General features: G+C 49.1%; 1 protein-coding gene across 2 annotated transcripts in view; it reads right to left on the bottom strand.

Annotated features, from left to right (window-relative positions):
• Positions 1 to 22016, bottom strand: part of bbs5 (Bardet-Biedl syndrome 5) — a 66343-nt gene that overhangs the window by 41248 nt on the left and 3079 nt on the right. The window contains exon 3 of one of the 2 annotated variants that reach the window (XM_070874696.1): positions 13630 to 13695. The exons of the other annotated variant lie outside the window; for it this stretch is intronic. Coding sequence (XP_070730797.1) covers positions 13630 to 13695 — 66 coding nt within the window. The remainder of the gene's footprint in view (positions 1 to 13629; positions 13696 to 22016) is intronic. 2 annotated transcript variants of the gene reach the window in all.

Here is a 22016-nt window from a genome sequence, read left to right on the forward strand (position 1 = left end):
GTTATAAGGTTTACAGGATAAATAGGGAAAATGGCAGAGGGGAAGGAGTAGCCTTCGTGATTAGAGATGAAATCACTTCAATGATAAGAAAAGATTTAAAGAGAGGATTTAAAGAGAAGTAAGCAGCCAGTAGAGACATTATGGGTTGAATTAAGAAATAGGAAAGGATTTAAAATTGTAGTGGGAGTTGTGCATAGGCATCCTGGTAGCAGCTCTGAAGTGCCAGATTGTATAAATGCAGAGATTAGATAAGCGTGTAGTAAAGGCAGTGGTTTTAATGGGGGATTTTAACTTTCATATTGGGAAAAGCAGACAGGCACCTGTCAGAAAGGTAGTGAATTTCTTGAGTGTGTCCGGGATAGTTTTCTACAACAATATGTCCAAGAAGCAACAAGGGGGCAAACCATATTAGATTTAGTAATGAGTAATGAGCAACATTTAATTAACAGCCTAACCATGCGTGAACATTTATCATAACATGGTCAAGTTCAGCGTAGCGTTTGAAAGGGAGAAACGCGAAACAGCTACTAAGATTCTAGATTTAGGTAAGGCTGACTTCAATAGAATGAGGCAGAGACAGTCCAAAGTAAACTAGGCAAATCTGTTAATGGGTAAAATGACAGAAGATCAGTGGGAGATGTTTAAAAAATAATTTAATGTGATATAGAACCAGTTTATATCCCTGAGGGGCAAGAGTTCTACTTGCCAAAAAACAACACAGCCATGGACAACTAAAGAGGTATAAGACAAAATAAAACAAGGAAAGGGCATATAAACATGCAAAAAATAGAACAGATCCTGGCAAATGGGAAAGATACAAAGAACAGCAAAGGGTCACAAAACAGATATTCAGAGTTACAAAAATGGATTATGAAAAGAAACTTGCAAGGGACATCAAAATCAATACGAATAAGTTTATAGTTACATTAGGAAAAAGGGCATGGTCAGGAACGGCGCAGTCCCGACCTGGACGCCCGTTTCTCGCGCAACAAAGTGCGCCTAAAAAAAACTTACAGATTCTCCGGCTCCCTGCAGGTCGTTTGCAGCTCGGCGCGGCGCAGCACGAGCTGTAGGGGGCGGAGCCAGGTCCCTGCGCGAAAACAGTGCCGGTTCCTCTGCACATGCGCGCTACAGTGGGCACGCATGTGCAGTAGATCCAGGCGCCCAAAACTGTGTGGGAGGGGCCTGAAGCACGCAGCCCCTAGCCCTGGCCGAATGGCCTCACTGGGGCTGCGTGAATAAGGCTCCTCCCACGCCCAGCTTCTGCTTCCTCCCGACCCGACTCGACTCCCGCTTCCCGCGCCCCGCCTCCGGACCGGACCCGACACCGACCCCACTCCCGCTTCCACCGCCCCCCCTGCCCCTAGACCGGACCCGACCCCGACACCGACCCGACTCCCGCTCCCCCCCCCCCGCCGCCCCCGGACCCGACTCGACCCCCCGGACTGGACCCGACCTGACTCCCGCTCCCCCCCCCCCGGACTGGATCCGACACCGACCCGACTCCCACTTTCCCCCACCGCCCCCCCCCGGACTGGACCCGACCTGACCTCCCTCCCCCCGACCTGACCTCCCTCCCCCCGACCCGAACCGAACCGACCTCCCTCCCACCACCCCCCCGACCCGCGCTCCCCCCGACCCGACCCAACGCCACCAACTGTAAATCTAGTGCTGGGGACGGGCCCTGCCCGAAGTCTCGAGCCCGGCCAGGCCCAGCTGGGCCCGGCCTGTTCAGCCTCCCTCCCCCTTCTCCTTTCCCCCTCCCCCTTCTCCTTTCCCCCCTTTTCCTTCCCCCTTTTCCTCCCCCCTTCCCCCTTCTCCTCCTCCCCCCCTCCCCCCTCCCCTTCTCCTCCCCCCTTCCCCTTCTCTCCCCTTCCCCCTTCTCCCCATCCCTCCCCCTTCCCTCCCTCTGCTCCCCCACTCTCTCCTTCTACCCCCCTCCTCCCCCTCCCCTCGCTGTCAGAAACACAGACACTGACAGAGAGAGAATGAGAGACACACACAGACAGACAGAGAGATAGAGACACTGACAGAGACACAAGGGGGGGGGGGGGGCATCCCAGCACGCTGTTGGAGGGCTCCCGGTGCTGCAGTCGGTAAGTAGAAAATGTTTTATTTGTTGATTTAAAAAAAACATTATTTCTTATTAATTTTTTTGATTGATTTATTGGTTGATTTATTGATGTATTTATCATTTATTATTGATGATGGCTCTTTATTTGTAAAACTGAAGTGTTTAATGTTTGTAAACTTCCCTTTAAACCCCTCCCTACATCTGATTTGTAACCTACGCCTGATTTTCTAAAGTGTAGACAAGGTTTTTTCGAGCGTACAAAAATCTTCACTTACTCCATTCTAAGTTAGTTTGGAGTAAGTTTTCACTGACGAAACTTTGAAAACAGGCGTAAGTGGCCGGACACGCCCCCTTCTGAAAAAAAAATTCTGTTCCAAAGTGAAACTGTTCTAACTGACTAGAACTGGAGCAAACTAAATGGCGAGAATTCCGATTTCTAAGATACTCCGTTCTACACCAGTTGCTCCTAAAAATCAGGAGCAAATCATGGCGAAACTTGGGGCCTGAAAGTGGTGATATTGTCAATGACAATGGAGAAATGGCGGACATGTTGAATAATTACTTTGCATCAATATTTACAGTAGAAGAAGATGATAGCATGCTGGAGATCCCCCAAAAAACTAATATTGAATGGGGGACAGGGACTCAATAAAATTAACATAGGTAAAATAACAGTAATAAAGAAAATAATGACACTAAAGAGTGACAAATATTCAGGGCCAGATGGTTTCCATCCCAGGGTTTTAAAGAAAGTAGATGAGCACATTGCAGATGCCCTAACTATAGTCTTCCGAAGTTCTCTTGATTCAGGAACCGTCCCTTTAGATTGGAAAATTGTGCATATCACTCTGCTTTTTAAGAATGGCGAGAGAGGGAAACCAGGGAATTATAGACCAGTTAGCCTAACATGAGTTGTCGCGAAATTGCTAGAGTCTATCATGAAGGATAGGATGACTGAACACCTCAAAAATGTTCAGTTGATCACAGAGAGCCAGCATGAATTTGTGAAAGGTAAGTTATACCTGACAAACCTGATTGAATTTTTTTCAAGAGGTGACTAAAGTAGTGGACGGGGGAATGTCTATGGATGTTATTTATATGGACTTCCAGAAGGCATTTGATAAAGTCCCACATAAGAGACTGTTATCGAAGGCAGAAGCCCACAGAATTGAGGGCAAATTATTGACCTGGTTAGGAAATTGGCTGAGCAGTAGGAGACAAAGAGTAGGGATAATGGGTAGGTACTCAAATTGGCAGGATGTGACTAGTGGTGTCCCATAGGGATCTGTGTTGGGCCCTCAACTATTCACAATATTTATTAATGACTTAGATGATGGCATAGAAAGTCATATATCCAAATTTGCCGATGGTACAAAGATAGGCGGCACTATAGGCAGTGTAGATGAAAGCATAAAATTACAAAGGGATATTGATAGATTAAGTGAATGGGAAAAATTGTGGCAAATGGATTTCAATTTAAGCAAATGTGAGGTCATCCACTTTGGACCTAAAAAAGGACAGAACAGGGTACTTTCTAAATTGTAAAAAGCTAAAAACAGTGGAGGTCCAAATAGATTTGGGGGTTCAGGTACATCGATCATTGAAATGTCATGAACAGGTACAGAAAATAATCAAAAAGGCTAATGGAATGTTGGCATTTATATCTAGAGGACTAGAGTACAAGGGTTTAGAAGTTATGCTGCAGCTATAGAAAACCCTGGTTAGAACACACCTGGAATAATGTGAGCAATTCTGGGCACCACACCTTAGGAAGGATATATTGCCCTTGGAGGGAGTGCAGTGTAGTGTAGGTTTACCAGATTGATACCCGGACTTCAAGGGTTAAGTTATGAGGAGAGATTACACAAATTAGGGTTGTATTCCCGAGAAGTTAGAAGGTTACGTTTTCAGAATATTAAGGGGAACAGATAGGGTAGATCGAGGGAAACTATTTCCGCTGGTTGGGGATTCTAGGACTAGGGGGTATAGTCTAAAACTTAGAACAAGACCTTTCAGGAGTGAAATTAGGAAACATTTCTACATACAAGAGTGTAGAAGTTTGGAACTCCCTTCCGCAGCAGCAATTGATGCTAGATCAATTGTTAATTTTAAATCGGAGATTGATGGCTTTTTGTTAACCAAAGGTATTAAGGGATATGAGCCAAAGGCATGTATATGAAGTTAGATCATAGATCAGGCATGATCTCATTGAATGGTGGAATAGGCTCGAGGAGCTGAATGGCCTACTCCAGTTCCTATGTTCCTATGATGACGGTGAGATCCCGACCCGCTCCCAATTTTTTCAAATTTCTCATCCGACAGGCCTCCATACGCGTCCGCTACTACCACGGAAAAGTTTGGCCTTATTTTCCAAGGAGTATGTGGCCTTATTCTTTCTACCAAAATGTACCACCTCGCACTTATCTATATTGAAGTTCACCTGCAAGTTTATTAATGTCTTCCTGTATTTTCCCACAGTCCTCTTCTGTATTAACTACACTCCCCAATTTGGACAAATTTTGAAATTGTACTTCCAATTCCAGAGTCCAAATTATTTATGTAAATGATGAAAAAAAAAACAGTAGTTCCAGGACCAATCCCTGTGGAACATCACTTTCCACCTTTTGCCAGTCGGAGTAACTACCTTTAACCCCAACTCTCTGTTTTCTGTTTTGTAACCAGCTTGCTATCCATTCCCCAGACTCCATATGTTCTGATCTTAGTCGTGAGTCTACTATGCAGTACCTTATCAAAGGCCGTTTGAAAATCCAAACATATTATGTCTACTAGACTACCCTGAACTACTCTTTCTGTTACTTCTTCAAAGAATTCAATAAGGTTTTGAAATCTGTACTGACTACTCTTTATTCAATTTTCAGTTTCTCAACATTTTTCTATTACACCTTTGAGTAAGGATTCCATTATCTTTTCTACCACTGACATTAAGCTAATTGATCTATTGTTCCCTGGACCTGTGTTATCTCCCTTTTTAAATATAGGAATCACATTAGCCAACTGCTTGTCCTCTGGCACTATTCCCCTTTCTAATGAATTTTTATATATATGTAATAGTGCCTTAGCCATCTCTTCCCTAACTTCTTTTAATATGCCCGGATGCAATCCATCCAAATCAGGATTTTTTCCTCTCTAAGTTTCTGTCTTAATGTCGTAATACCTTTTTTGATCTCTTCTTCGAATGTCACATCCACCATGTTAGTCACTCTGGTAAATACAGAGGCAAAGTAACTTTTGCGAAGGTTCACCAGACTGATTCCCGGGATGGCAGGACCGACATATGAGGAGAGGCTGGATCAACTGGGCCTTTATACACTGGAGTTTAGAAGGATGAGAGGGGATCTCATAGAAACATATAAAATTCTGACGGGACTGGACAGAGGATGCAGGAAGAATGTTCCCGATGTTGGGGAAGTCCAGAACCAGGGGACATAGTCTAAGGATAAGGGGTAAGCCATTTAGGACTGAGATGAGGAGAAATTTCTTCACTCAGAGAGTTGTTAACCTGTGGAATTCCCTACCGCAGAGAATTGTTGATGCCAGTTCATTGGATATATTCAAGAGGGAGGTAGATATGGCCATTACGGCTAAAGGGATCAAGGGGTATGGAGAGAGAGCAGGAACGGGGTACTGAGGTGAATGATCAGCCATGATCTTATTGAATGGGGGTGCAGGCTCGAAGGGCCGAATGGCCTACTCCTGCACCTATTTTCTATGTTTCTATGTTTTAATATTTCTGCTATTTTGCCGTCATTACTTGTGAGTTTATTGTGTGTGGCCCTATCCCTTTTGTCATGTATTCAACCAGCATTGTAACCCATGTATAATCTGACCTAACTTGTACACTGTGAAAACAATGAGCACTAGGTGGTGAACTTGTGGGAGACACTCCTAACCTGGACCTTCAGGTATAAAAGGGGAAGCTCCACCCACTTCCATCACTTGAGTGCTAAGGAATAAAGGACAGGTCACAGACTGACCTTCTCTCAAGCATGGGCCTCGTGTGCATTTATAGTGTATGGTAAGGACGTATCAATGGCGACAAGAAACTGGGATTTATACCTCGCGAGCATGGCCACTAACAGAACAGACGAGAGGTACTGTGTTAAGGAATGGTTTTGACAGAGATTCAACATTGTTAAAGCAGCACACAGTTCTCCAGGCAGACAGGGCAATCGGGCATGCCCCAACATGTAGTCGAACCCAGAGGGGGAGTTCGACAGAGACAATGGCAAGCTGAACGGCAATTCACGCTATTGAAAGGGACAATGCGGCCAGTAATGGGGCCATCAACACCTGTTAATGGTGCACTCAAGGACAGTCACAGGGGCAGTCAGGGACGATCGATTGGCAAGGGACCTTTTGTTTCCAACAACAGCTCATGTTGGAGGTGTGGAGACACACACTCAGCCGGAGTTTGCAGAGATGAGCAAAATACCTGCAGAAATTGCAGAAATGAACGCTGAGGGAAATCGCTGGAAGCTGAAGTTCAGCGAGTTCATGTGGAGCACGTATACAGTTCATACACCAGGACGCCACCGATAATGATGAAAGTGCTCCTCAATGGCATCCCAGTATCAATGGAGCTAGACACGGGGGCCAGCCAGTCCCTGATGGGTATCAAACAGTTCGACAAGTTGTGGGCGTCCAAGGCCAGGAGGCCAAAATTATCGCTGATTGACGCACAGCTACGGACATACACAAAGGAGATCATTCCGGTGCTAGGCAGCGCCACGGTAGTCGTGATCCACAAAGATTCGGAGAACAGGTTGCCACTCTGGATTGTCCCAGGGGACGGTCCCGCACTACTGGGGAGGAGTTGGCTTGCTGTCATGAACTGGAAATGGGGCGATGTCAATGCAATTTCCTCCGTGCAGCGAGTATCATGCTCACAGATCCTGGACAAATTTGACTCATTATTTCAACCCGGCATTGGCACTTTCATGGGGGCCAAGGTAGTGATTCACATAAACCCGGACGCCAGGCCAGTACACCACAAGGCCAGAGTGGGAAAAGATAGAAGGCGAATTGGACCGCCTGCTGAGGGAAGGCATCATCTCGCCAGTCGAATTCAGTGACTGGGCGAGCCCGATCATTTGGCACAGACCGGGCACCGAAAACTGCGCCAATGCACTCAGCAGGCTCCCACTAGCCACCACTGAGGGGGCTGCCGAGCTGGTCATGGCTGTTGAAGCTTTCGGAAGCGAAGGCTCACCCGTGACAGCCCGTCAGATTAAAGTCTGGACAAATAGAGACCCCCTATTGTCTCTAGTCAAGAAATGTGTCATGAATGGGGACTGGGCAGCCACGTACAGGGCATGCCCTGAGGAATTTAAACCATTTCACAGGTGCAGGGATGAACTCTCGATTCAGGCCGATTGCCTACTGTGGGGAAACCACATAGTCATGCCCCAGATGGGCAGAGAGGTGTTCATCAGAGAACTCCACAATGAGCACCCGGGCATTGTCATGATGAAGGCAATTGCCAGGTCACACGTTTGGTGGCCAGGGATAGACGCAGATCTGGAACTTTGTGTTCGCAGGTGCAGCACATGTGCCCAGCTGGGCAATGCGCCCAGGGAAGCCCCCCTTAGCCCCTGGCCATGGCCCGCCAAGCCTTGGTCACGCATCCATGTGGACTACGCAGGTCCTTTCATGGGAAAAATATTTTTGGTTGTAGTAGATGCCTACTCCAAATGGATCGAGTGTGACATTTTTAATTCAAGCACATCCTCTGCCATGGTAGAAAGTCTACGGGCAATGTTCGCCGCCCACGGTCTACCGAACATCTTGGTCAGCGACAATGGCCCGTGCTTCACAAGCGCTAATTCCAGGACTTCATGGCAGGCAATGGAATTAACCATGTCAGAACGGCACCGTTTAAGCCGGCCTCAAACGGCCAGGCAGAACGAGCAGTGCAGATAATCAAACAGGGGATGCTCAGAACCCAAGGGGGTTCCCTACAAAGTCGCTTATCACGCTTCCTATTGGCCTACAGATCGTTCACAGGGGTTCCACCCACAGAGCTGCTAATGAAAAGGACGCTCAAAATCCGGTTATCCCTTATACACCCCACCATGAAAGAAATTGTCGAGAGCAGGCGCCAGTCACAATATGACTACCATGACAGGAATGCGAGGGCGCGATGTATTGATGTAAATGACCCTGTATTTGTCCTCAACTACGCTGCAGGGCCCAAAAGGCTCGCAGGCACTGTGATTGCCAAAGAGGGAAATAGGATTCTGGGAGTTAAACTTACCAATTGACAAATCTGCTGCAAACATGTGGATCAAACAAAAAGGAGGTCCAGCAACCCCATAGAAGAAGCAGAGGAAGAACACGATATAGAGTTCACTCCACCACAGGTGACCGAACACCGGAATCAAAGGGAGGAGAGTCCAGTAACCGTGGGCAGTCCGGATAGGCCTGAGGCACCGTAAACAGCACACACTCAGGCCAGCGCCCAACAACCGGAGCCCCAACTCAGGCGCTCTACAAGAGAGCGTAAACTACCAGAGAGAGTTAACTTGTGATCCCAATAAGACTTTGGGTGTGAGGTGATGTCATGTATTCAACTGTCATTGTGACCCATGTATAAACTGACCTAAGTTGTACACCGTGAGAACACTGACCACTTGGTGGTGAACTTGTGGGAGACACTCCTAACCTGGACCTTCAGGTACAAAAGGGGAAGCTCCACCCACTTCCATCACTTGATTGCTAAGGAATAAAGGACAGGTCACAGACTGATCTTCTCTCAAGCATGGGCCTCGTGTACATTTATACTGTATGGTAAGGATGTATCACCTTTCTTGATTTTTTTCTGTTATTTATGTGTTTGTAGAATACTTTACAATGTATTTTTATATTTCTTGATAATTTAATTTTGTAGTTTCTCTTTGCCTTCCTAATTGTTTTTTTTTTACTTCTTTCCAAACCTTTTCATATTCCCTTTTGTCATCCTCTCCTTTGTTGTCTATGTACTCAGTGTATGCCTTTTTCTTTAGTTTCAACGTTGCCCTTATTTGTTTATTTTTCCATGGTGTGTCATTAGGGGTGCAGCGTCGAGTATCTGGAGTTACAGAATCCAGACTGTTCCGGAATTCGGACCGATCGGTGGCAGGGTCGTCCGGAATCCGTAAAATGTTCCGGAATCCAGATCCAACAACCCTGCCGACCTCGGGGCTCTGCCGCTGCCTGACCTCGGGTCTCGCCTCGCCGCCGTTCACCTCACCACCGCTGCCCTTACCTCGGGGCCGCCTTGCCGGTGGTTCACCCGACGACCTCCTTGGCGGGGTCCGCCCGAACACCTCCTCGGCAGGGCCCTGCCTCAACACCTCCTCAGCAGGGGCCCTGCTCGACGCTAACAGCTCCTCGGCGGGGGCCCGTCCGACAACACATCCTCGGCAGGGCCGGCCCGCCCGATAACATCCTCTGCGGGGACCCGCCCGACGACAACCTCCTTGGCCGGGCTCGCCCGACAACCTCCTTGGCGGGGGCCCTCCTGATGACGACTTCCTCGGCGGGGCTTGCCCGACGACAACCTCCTCGGCGGATGCCCTCCTGATGACGACTTCCTCGGCGGGACCCGCCCGACGACAACCTCTTCGGCGGGGCCTGCCCGACGACAACCTCCTCGGCGGGGCCAGCCCGACGACAACCTCCTCGGCGGGGCTTGCCCGACGACAACCTCCTCGGCGGGACCAGCCCGACGACAACCTCCTCGGCGGGACCAGCCCGACGACAACCTCCTCGGCGGGGCTTGCCCGACGACAACCTCCTCGGCGGGACCAGCCCGACGACAACCTCCTCGGCGGGGCCAGCCCGACGACAACCTCCTCGGCGGGGCTTGCCCGACGACAACCTTCTCGCCGGGACCCGCCCGACGACAACCTCCTCGGCGGGGCTTGCCCGACGAGCCGACGACAACCTCCTCGGCGGGACCCGCCCGACGACAACCTCCTCGGCGGGGCTTGCCCGACGACAACCTCCTCGGCGGGACCTGCCCGACGACAACCTCCTCGGCGGGACCCGCCCGACGACAACCTCCTCGGCGGGGCTTGCCCGACGACAACCTCCTCAGCGGGACCCGCCCGACGACAACCTCCTCGGCGGGACCCGCCCGACGACAACCTCCTCGGCGGGACCAGCCCGACGACAACCTCCTCGGCGGGACCAGCCCGACGACAACCTCCTCGGCGGGGCTTGCCCGACGACAACCTCCTCGGCGGGACCAGCCCGACGACAACCTCCTCGGCGGGGCTTGCCCGACGACAACCTCCTCGGCGGGACCCGCCCGACGACAACCTTCTCGCCGGGACCCGCCCAACGACAACCTCCTCGGCGGGGCTTGCCCGACGAGCCGACGACAACCTCCTCGGCGGGACCCGCCCGACGACAACCTCCTCGGCGGGACCCGCCCGACGACAACCTCCTCGGCGGGGCTTGACGACGACAACCTCCTCGGCGGGGCTTGCCCGACGACAACCTCCTCGGCGGGACCCGCCCGACGACAACCTCCTCGGCGGGACCCGCCCGACGACAACCTCCTCGGCGGGGCTTGCCCAACGACAACCTCCTCGGCGGGGCTTGCCCGACGACAACCTCCTCGGTGGGACCCGCCCGACGACAACCTCCTCGGCGGGACCCGCCCGACGACAACCTCCTCGGCGGGGCTTGCCCAACGACAACCTCCTCGGCGGGGCTTGCCCGACGACAACCTCCTCGGTGGGACCCGCCCGACGACAACCTCCTCGGCGGGACCCGCCCGACGACAACCTCCTCGGCGGGGCTTGCCCAACGACAACCTCCTCGGCGGGGCTTGCCCGACGACAATCTCCTCGGTGGGACCCGCCCGACGACAACTTCTTCGGCGGGGCTTGCCCGACGACAACCTCCTCGGCGGGGCTTGCCCGACGACAACCTCCTCAGCGGGGCCAACCCAACGACAACCTCCTCGGCGGGGCTTGCCCGACGACAACCTCCTCGGCGGGGCTTGCCCGACGACAATCTCCTCGGTGGGACCCGCCCGACGACAACTTCCTCGGCGGGGCTTGCCCGACGACAACCTCCTCGGCGGGGCTTGCCCGACGACAACCTCCTCAGCGGGGCCAACCCAACGACAACCTCCTCGGCGGGGCTTGCCCGACGACAACCTCCTCAGCGGGGCTTGCCTGACGACAATCTCCTCGGTGGGACCCGCCCGACGACAACCTCCTCGGCGGGGCTTGACGACGACAACCTCCTCGGCGGGGCTTGCCCGACGACAACCTCCTCAGCGGGGCCAACCCAACGACAACCTCCTCGGCGGGGCTTGCCCAACGACAACCTCCTCGGCGGGGCTTGCCCAACGACAACCTCCTCGGCGGGGCTTGCCCGACGACAACCTCCTCGGCGGGGCTTGCCCGACGACAACCTCCTCGGCGGGGCCAACCCAATGACAACCTCCTCGGTGGGGCTTGCCTGACGACAACCTCCTCGGCGGGACCCGCCCGACGACAACCTCCTCGGCGGGGCTTGCCCGACGACAACCTCCTCGGCGGGGCTTGCCCGACGACAACCTCCTCGGCGGGGCTTGCCCGACGACAACCTCCTCGGCGGGGCTTGCCCGACGACAACCTCCTCGGCGGGGCTTGCCCGACGACAACCTCCTCGGCGGGGCTTGCCCGACGACAACCTCCTCGGCGGGGCTTGCCCGACGACAACCTCCTCGGCGGGACCCGCCCGACGACAACCTCCTCGGCGGGGCTTGCCTGACGACAACCTCCTCAGCGGGACCCGCCCGACGACGACTTCCTTGGCGGGGCCGGTCCGACGAAATCCTCCTCGGCAGGGCCGGATGGCCCTAAAAGCTCCTTGGCGGGAATCCCACCCCCTCGCCCCTTTTCGCCATTCCGAAATCCGGAAATTCCCGAACCTGGGCTCGAGTGCTTCCGGATTCGTGACATCAGAAAGCAAATTGAAAGTCCGGAAAAACCCGGAATCCGGAATGGCCTCGGTCCCGAGGGTTCCGGATTTTAGGCGCTGCACCTGTACTGGATAGTTTGTTCTTGCTTTTTAATGGGATATATTTATTTTGGACTCTATTGATCACTGTTTTAAATGTTTCCCATTGCTGTTCTATTTTTGTTTTTCAGTAAATTTTTCCTGTTTATTTTTCCTAGTTCCATTTTCATCCCATTAAAATTCGCTTTTTCCAATTTATTACTTTGGTCCTTGTCTTACTTATGTCCTTCTCAATCTTTATCTTAAACCTTATTATGTTGTGATCGCTATGGGTGTGGATTTAAGTTCATAGGAGATTTATCTTCTTATGGAAATTGTTTTTAGGCAATCAGAGCTCCAAAACAACATGATATCTGTTAAAAGGGGGCATTAAAAAGTTGACCTGATTTTAAAATTATATCATTTTTCCTTTTGTTCCACTTTTTGCTTGCTGTTCTGAAATTTTCATCTATGAATCTTTGTTACATTATTGAATCTCAAAAGTCACCTCACAGTGTCCTTCCTAAATTTAATCGTTAGTACTTCTGGTTCTTTCCTATGCTTAATTCTTTTATTCAGTGCAATTTCTTCTGCATTATAAAGTTTGTTCTATTCTTTCATATATTTTTATCTGAACTCAATTTTTTGAAATGTTTTTGAAATAATTTGCAATAATGCATTTAATCTGTGTTCTTCATTTTTGTGGATCCTAACACAGTAATTCTGTATTATCTATTATGGCATCTTTGGTAAGCATAGATAGATTTAAAAAAATATAAAACTACTGTGTTTTTGAGACAAATATGAGAAATGTAAACATTGGGAACTTTATTTAGGATACGTTAGCTACTGATACAACTGCCGACAAATCAACATTTAAGCAAGCAGCAATGTAAGAAGGATTTCAATAAGGAACACTTTCATAAAATAAAATATATGTCATATAGCTGATATCAATTCCTAATTTTAAGTACACTGTCAAATAATTTAGTCCTAACTGCAAGGCTTGCTTGTGGAATAGAGGACAATTTCAGAGTTCCATCTTGTGGGAGAATTGCATATAGGACTATAGCAAAACACTTTGAGGTTCCGTAATGATGTACACACAAGGGGGAACAGTAGGAGTGGGAGAATTGCTTATAGGACTATAGCAAAACACTTTGAGGTTCCTTAATGATGTACACACAAGGGGGAACAGTAGGATTGAATAGAACAATCAGGCTTGGTGTAAACCGATTACAAAAAACATTTAACGTACAAGCAGATCTTTATAATTAATAGGAGATTTAAAAAATAATGAAGAATGGAAGACATTTGTATTTTTAAATAAAAGATTTAAACTGAAAATCATGGTTGCTTGTACTTTAAATCATTACAGGTTATGCAACCATTTCTAATACCTAAATGCTTAATCAGTATTTAATTTTTCAAATTAATCTGAGATTCACAGAGAAAGATTAGTTATCTTTTACCCTTTGGGACAGCAATGTTCTCAGGTTAATTAGACAGCAAACAACTTTATTAATAGCCAAACTTATTAACACAGCTTTACTTACATAAGTTAACCCGTGGCAGAGCCAATGAATGCCAGACAATTCGCAAATTGGTCACAAGCAGTCTACCTGGAAAAAATTTAGCAACTATAAAAACAAACTTGGTTAAACAAACTTCAAAACTGTAATTAAACGGTAAGGCTAATTTTTGCATCATAGTTTAGGAATCAGGACAATTCTATCCCTTATGATATTAATAGTTAATCTGTCAAACATTGATTAGTTATTTCCTTTAACTACTGAATGTGATATTCTTAATTTCTGTATGCTTATCATTCTGATTAAATGGCTGGAAGCCCTAACATTGATTATGTAAAGTCTACAATAGTCATTTTAGAGTATGTATTAAATAACAGGATGATTTGCTGAAAGTTTTGTGGCTGATGTCACTATTAATTGCCTAGATAACTGACTGCTCTTTTTTCCCCCTGAGGAATGAAATAATCAACAGAATTACAGAAGGTAGAACTCCTCTACTAAAAGCGGTTTGGTTATATAACACCTTTCACATCCATAGGACATCCCAGCATGCTTCATAACCAATAAATTACTTTTAAAACGTAGTTTTGTAAGCAAACACAGCAGCCAATTTGCACACCACAATGAGATGAATGACCAGTTAATCTGTTTTGTTAGCTTTGGTTGATGGATTAATGTTGGCCAGCACACCAGCAGAAAATTGTTCTCTTCTCGAGAAAAGTGCCATGGAATTTTTTATGTCCATTTTGCGCCTTGGTTTACCATCTCATCTAAAAGACGGGGGAGCCAATTTAAAACTGAGTTGAGAAGGAATTTCTTCTCCCAGAGGGTTGTGGATCTGTGGAATTCTCTGCCCAAGGAAGCAGTTGAGGCTAGCTCATTGAATGTATTCAAATCTCAGATAGATGGATTTTTAACCAATAAGGGAATTAAGGGTTATGGGGAGTGGGCGGGTAAGTGGAGCTGAGTCCAAGGCCAGATCAGCCATGATCTTGTTGAATGGCGGGGCAGGCTCGAGGGGCTAGATGGCCTACTCCTGTTCCTAAGTGATTCAGTTCTGAAAATTACAAACTAAGAGCTAATGACCACCTGGTTTTGATGCTGTCTCTTTTAGCATCAATACAACCAGTCCCAGCACTGGCTCGCTGAATCTAGGAAATGATGATCAATGATGGGGCCTGTGACCCTGAAAAACCTAGGGGATGTGGTGTGCTGGGGAGTACATCGCAGGTCTGATGTGTGTCATGTATGTAACCTTCATGTAACTGTAACCTTCATAACAACACTGCATATTGTATACACCTAAGAAATGTACACCTTGACCACAGGGCGTGAACTTGTGGGAGATGCTCCTCACCTGGTCATCCAGGTATATAAAGGGAGGTCCCACGCAGGGTCATCACTTTTTGATCCTGTGAATAAAGGTTCAGGTCACAGAGTGACCTTGTCTGCAGAATGTGCCTCGTGTGAATTTATAGTAGTATGTAAGGACATTACATTTGGCGACGAGAAACGGGAATCAACGACTCATGAGAATGGCCACCGGTAGCACAGAGGAACGGTACTGTGTTGGTGAGGACTGGGACGATTTCGTTGAGAGGCTCCAGCAGAGCTTTGTCACGAAGGACTTGCTGGGAGATGCAGTGGCTGACAAGCGAAGGGCGCATCTACTGACCAGCTGTGGACCTAAGACATACGCGCTGATGAAAGACCTGCTCGCACCCGAGAAGCCGGCGAACAAAACCTTTGAAGAGCTCAGCAAACTGATCGGTGAGCACCTCAAACCGGCGAGCAGTATATACATGGCCCGACACGATTCTATATACACAGACGTCAGGAAGGACAGAGCATACCGGACTTCGTTACGGACCTTCGGCGCTTGGCCAGCCTCTAAGTTCACAGACTCCTGCAGGGGGGAGATGTTAAGGGATTTCTTTATTGAGGGCATTGGTCATGCCTGGATTTTCAGAAAGCTAATTGAGACCAAGGACTTGACCTTGGAAGCGGCGGCATTGATGGCTCAGACCTTCATGGCGGGGGAGGAGGAAACCAAGATAATGTACGCACGCAACTCTGCTTCCAACGTGGCGATGGATCAGGGAGTTAACATTGTAAAAGCGACTCAGAACCCCGCAGGCAGGCAAGGACAATTCGACACCACCCAGGCAGCAACAGACTCGAGAGTGGGTCATCAACAGAGACAATGGCAGGTTGAACGGACATTTACGCCATCACGGTGGACAATGCGTCCCGGGATGGGGCCATTGACACCCATTAACAGAGTGCTCAAGAGTAATCAAAGAGACAATCAGAGAGGAATGCCTGGCAACAGCCCTTTTGTTCACAACGATCTCAGCTCATGCTGGAGGTGCGGGGGCAGACATGCTGCAAAACCTGTAGGTTTCAACAATTTATCTTCAACAAGAAATTGTAACTTCAGTGGACATTTAGCCAGAATGTGCAGGAAGCACGCAGCGAGGCTAATTTATGAGGCTGATGAACCAGAAGAGGGGTCTGCAAGGCAGGTTGACGCTTGGGACAAAGCAATGGACGCTGAAGTTCAGCGGGTTCATGTGGCAAACATCCACAGCTCATATACCAAAACGCCACCTATGATGATGAAAGTCCTATTAAATGGCATCCTGGGGTATGCATGGAGCTGGACACAGGGGCCAGCCAGTCACTGATGAGTGTCCAACAATTCAAGAAACTATGGCCACTCAGAGCTAGCAGACCCAAACTAGAACGCATTGACATGCAATTAGGGACGTACACCAAAGAGATCATCCCAGTGCTAGGCAGTGCAATGTTGGTGATCACACATAATGGATCAGAGAATCGGCTGCCACTCTGGATTGTCACGGGAAATGGTCCCGCGCTTTTGGGGAGGAGCTGGCTAGCCGAGATGAACTGGAAATGGGGGGATGTGCACGCCATTTCATCTGTGGCGTGAAGTTCATGCTCACAGGTCCTACAGAAATTTGAGTCACTATTTCAACCTGGTGTCAGGACTTTCAAAGGTACCAAAGTAGTGATACGCATCACCCCGGATGCCAGACCAGTGCACCACAAAGCCAGAGCTGTGCTGTATGTGATGCGGGAGAAAATTGAGAGTGAGTTGGACAGGTTGCTAAGAGAGGGCATAATTTCGCCCGTTGAATTCAGCGACTGGGCAAGCCCCATCGTCCCTGTCCTAAAAACCAATGGCTCAGTCAGGATCTGTGGCGACTACAAGGCCACTATCAACCGAGTGTCACTACAAGACCAATACCCGCTTCCGAGAGCGGAGGATCTTTTGCCATGCTGGCAGGCGGCAAGCTGTTCACCAAGTTGGACCTCACTTCAGCCGACATGACCCAGGAACTGGCCGAAGAATCTAAGCTATTGACCACCATCACCACGCGCTAGGGGCTGTTTGTCTACAACAGGTGTCCGTTTGGCATTCGATCAGCGGCCGCTATCTTTCAAAGGAACATGGAAAGCCTGCTCAAATCCATCCCTGGAACAATCGTATTTCAGGACAACATCCTTATCATGGGTCGAGACACCAAGGAACACCTCCACAACCTGGAGGAGGTGCGACGCTGACTGGACCGGGTAGGCCTGCGACTAAAGAAGTCCAAGTGTGTGTTTTTGGCCCCAGAGGTCGAGTTTTTGGGCAGGAGGGTTGCTGCAGACGGGATCCGGCCCACCGAATCCAAAACGGAGACGATTCGTCATGCGCCCAGGCCCGGCAACACATCGGAGTTGCGTTCATTTCTGGGACTCTTGAACTATTTCGGGAACTTTCTGCCGAACTTAAGCACATTGTTGGAGCCGCTACACGTGTTCCTGCGCAAGGGTTGTGATTGGTTTTGGGGGGGGGACTGTCAGGAACGGACTTTCAATCGGGCGTGGAACCTGCTTTGTTCTAATAAGCTGTTGACTCTGTACAACCACTGTAAGAAATTGGTTTTGACACGTGATGCATCATCCTATGGGGTTGGTTGCGTGTTGCAGCAGAGTAATGCTGAGGGCCAACTCCAACCTGTGGCTTATGCCTCCAGGTCGCTCTCCCAAGCAAAACGGGGAAATGGGATGGTTGAAAAGGAAGCACTCGCATGCGTCTATGGGGTGAAAAAGATGCACCAGTACCTTTTTGGCAGAAAGTTCGAGTTAGAAACGGACCACAAGCCGTTAACATCCCTGTTGTCTGACGGCAAAGCTGTCAATGCCAATGCGTCAGCTCGCATACAGCGATGGACTCTCACGTTGACTGCGTATGACTACACCATACGGCACTGGCCAGGCACCGAAAATTGCACTGACATGCTCAGCAGGCTTCCACTGGCCGCCACTGAGGGGGCAGCGGAGCAAAGCGCTGAGATGGTCATGGCCATTGAAGTCTTTGACAGCGCAGGCTCCCCATCACAGCCCGCCAGATCAAAATCTGGACCAACAGAGATCCCCTCCTATCCTTGATTTAGAAATGTGTCCTGACTGGGGATTGGACGCCCGCACACGGAGTATGCCCTGAGGAGGTCAGACCGTTTCTCAGACGGATGGATGAGCTCTCCATCCAAGCTGACTGCCTACTATGGGGCAGCCGGGTAGTCATGCCCCAGAAGGGAAGGGAAGCATTCATCAGGGAATTCGACAGCGAGCACCCAGGCATCGTGCTAATGAAGGCCATTGCCCGGTCACATGTATGGTGGCCGGAAATTAACTCAGACTTGGAACACTGTGTTCGCAGATGCATGACGTGTGCCCAGCTGGGCAATGCCCCCAGGGAGGCCCCACTCAGCCCGTGGCCCTGGCCCACCAGGCCATGGTCACGTATTCACGTAGACTACGCGGGCCGGTTCATGGGAAAAATGTTCCTCATTGTTGTTGATGCGTGCTCGAAATGGATCGAGTGCATCATATTGAATTTGTGCACGACATCCACCACTGTGGAGAGTCTGCGTGCGGTCTTTGCAACTCACGGCTTGCCGGACATCCTGGTTAGCGACAACGGCCCGTGTTTCACTAGCTATGAATTCCGGGAGTTCATGTTGGATAATGGCATCAAACATGTCAGGACGGCACCGTTGAAGCCGACTTCCAATGGCCAGGCGGAACGTGCGGTCCAAATTATAAAACAGGGCATGCTCTGGATTCAAGGACCCTCTCTTCAATGTCACCTATCGCGCCTCCTGCTGGCCTATAGGTCCCGACCGCATTCGCTCACTGGAGTCCCGCCCGCGGAACTACTCATGAAACGTACACTTAAAACTCGGCTGACCCTCATTCATCCTGTCCTGTCAGACATTGTTGAGGGCAAGCTCCAGTCCCAAAATGAGTGCCACGACCGTAACTCAAAGGGGAGATGTATAGAAATCGATGACCCTGTATTTGTTCTTAATCACGCTTTGGGGCCCAAGTGGCTCGAGGATACTGTAATTGGCAAAGAGGGGAATAGGGTCATAATGGTCAGACTTAACAATGGACAGATATGCCGCAAACATCTGGACCAAGTAAAAAAAAGGTTCAGCATGGACACTGAGGAACCTGAGGAAGATCATGAGATGTTGCCCACACCACCGCCAGTGAACGAGCAACAAGAACATTCAGCAGCATGCACAGTCCCTGCGGCCAGCCCGGACGAGCTGGAATTACCACAGAGGACAGAGACACATGCCAAGGCTCAACAACCAGAGCCCCAACTGCGGCGCTCCACGAGAGAGCGTCAACCGCCTGAAAGACTTAATCTTTGACCCCATAAGACATTGGGGGGGGAAGTGATGTCATGTATGTCACCTTCATGTAACTGTAACCTTCATAACAACACTGCATACTGTATACACATAAAAAATTCACACCTTGACCACAGGGGGTGAACTTGCGGGAGACACTCCTCACCTGGTCATAGAAACATAGAAAATAGGTGCAGGAGTAGGCCATTCGGCCCTTCTAGCCTGCACCGCCATTCAATGAGTTCATGGCTGAACATGCAACTTCAGTACCCCATTCCTGCTTTCTCACCATACCCCTTGATCCCCCTAGTAGTAAGGACTTCATCTAACTCCTTTTTGAATATATTCAGTGAACTGGCCTCAACAACTTTCTGTGGTAGAGAATTCCACAGGTTCACCACTCTCTGGGTGAAGAAACTCCTCCTCATCTCGGTCCTAAATGGTTTACCCCTTATCCTTAGACTGTGTCCCCTGGTTCTGGACTTCCCCAACATTGGGAACATTCTTCCTGCATCTAACCTGTCTAACCCCATCAGAATTTTAAACGTTTCTATGAGGTCCCCTCTCATTCTTCTGAACTCCAGTGAATACAAGCCCAGTTGATCCAGTCTTTCTTGATATGTCAGTCCCGCCATCCCGGGAATCAGTCTGGTGAACCTTCGCTGCACTCCCTCAATAGCAAGAATGTCCTTCCTCAGGTTAGGAGACCAAAACTGTACACAATACTCCAGGTGTGGCCTCACCAAGGCCCTGTACAACTGTAGCAACACCTCCCTGCCCCTGTACTCAAATCCCCTCGCTATGAAGGCCAACATGCCATTTGCTTTCTTAACCGCCTGCTGTAACTGCATGCCAACCTTCAATGACTGATGTACCATGACACCCAGGTCTCTTTGCACCTCCCCTTTTCCTAATCTGTCACCATTCAGATAATAGTCTGTTTCTCTGTTTTTACCACCAAAGTGGATAACCTCACATTTATCCACATTATACTTCATCTGCCATGCATTTGCCCACTCACCTAACCTATCCAAGTCACTCTGCAGCCTCATAGCATCCTCCTCGCTGCTCACACTGCCACCCAACTTAGTGTCATCCGCAAATTTGGAGATACTACATTTAATCCCCTCGTCTAAATCATTAATGTACAGTGTAAACAGCTGGGGCCCCAGCACAGAACCTTGCGGTACCCCACTAGTCACTGCCTGCCATTCTGAAAAGTCCCCATTTACTCCTACTCTTTGCTTCCTGTCTGACAACCAGTTCTCAATCCATGTCAGCACACTACCCCCAATCCCATGTGCTTTAACTTTGCACATTAATCTCTTGTGTGGGACCTTGTCGAAAGCCTTCTGAAAGTCCAAATATACCACATCAACTGGTTCTCCCTTGTCCACTCTACTGGAAACATCCTCAAAAAATTCCAGAAGATTTGTCAAGCATGATTTCCCTTTCACAAATCCATGCTGACTTGGACCTATCATATCACCTCTTTCCAAATGCACTGCTATGACATCCTTAATAATTGATTCCATCATTTTACCCACTACCGATGTCAGGCTGACCGGTCTATAATTCCCTGTTTTCTCTCTCCCTCCTTTTTTAAAAAGTGGGGTTACATTGGCTACCCTCCACTCCATAGGAACTGATCCAGAGTCAATGGAATGTTGGAAAATGACTGTCAATGCATCCACTATTTCCAAGGCCACTTCCTTAAGTACTCTGGGATGCAGTCCATCAGGCCCTGGGTATTTATCGGCCTTCAATCCCATCAGTTTCCCCAATACAATTTCCCGACTAATAAGGAAATCCCCTCAGTTCCTCCTCCTTACTAGACCCTCCGACCCCTTTTATATCCGGAAGGTTGTTTGTGTCCTCCTCAGTGAATACCGAACCAAAGTACTTGTTCAATTGGTCCGCCATTTCTTTGTTCCCCGTTATGACTTCCCCTGATTCTGACTGCAGGGGACCTACGTTTGTCTTTACTAACCTTTTTCTCTTTACATATCTATAGAAACTTTTGCAATCCGTCTTAATGTTCCCTGCAAGCTTCTTCTCGTACTCCATTTTCCCTGCCCTAATCAAACCCTTTGTCCTCCTCTGCTGAGTTCTAAATTTCTCCCAGTCCCCGGGTTTGCTGCTATTTCTGGCCAATTTGTATGCCACTTCCTTGGCTTTAATACTATCCCTGATTTCCCTTGATAGCCACGGTTGAGCCACCTTCCCTTTTTTATTTTTACGCCAGACAGGAATGTACAATTGTTGTAGTTCATCCATGCGGTCTCTAAATGTCTGCCATTGCCCATCCACAGTGAACCCCTTCAGTATCATTCGCCAATCTATCCTAGCCAATTCACGCCTCATACCTTCCAAGTTACCCTTCTTTAAGTTCTGGACCATGGTCTCTGAATTAACTGTTTCATTCTCCATCCTAATGCAGAATTCCAGCATATTATGGTCACTCTTCCCCAAGGGGCCTCGCACAACGAGATTGCTAATTAATCCTCTCTCATTACACAACACCCAGTCTAAGATGGCCTCCCCCCTAGTTGGTTCCTCGACATATTGGTCTAAAAAACCATCCCTTATGCACTCCAGGAAATCCTCCTCCACCGTATTGCTTCCAGTTTGGTTAACCCAATCGATGTGCATATTAAAGTCACCCATTATAACTGCTGCACCTTTATTGCACGCACC

Source organism: Pristiophorus japonicus, chromosome 3, assembly GCF_044704955.1.
Source record: "Pristiophorus japonicus isolate sPriJap1 chromosome 3, sPriJap1.hap1, whole genome shotgun sequence".
Lineage (NCBI taxonomy): Eukaryota > Metazoa > Chordata > Chondrichthyes > Pristiophoridae > Pristiophorus > Pristiophorus japonicus.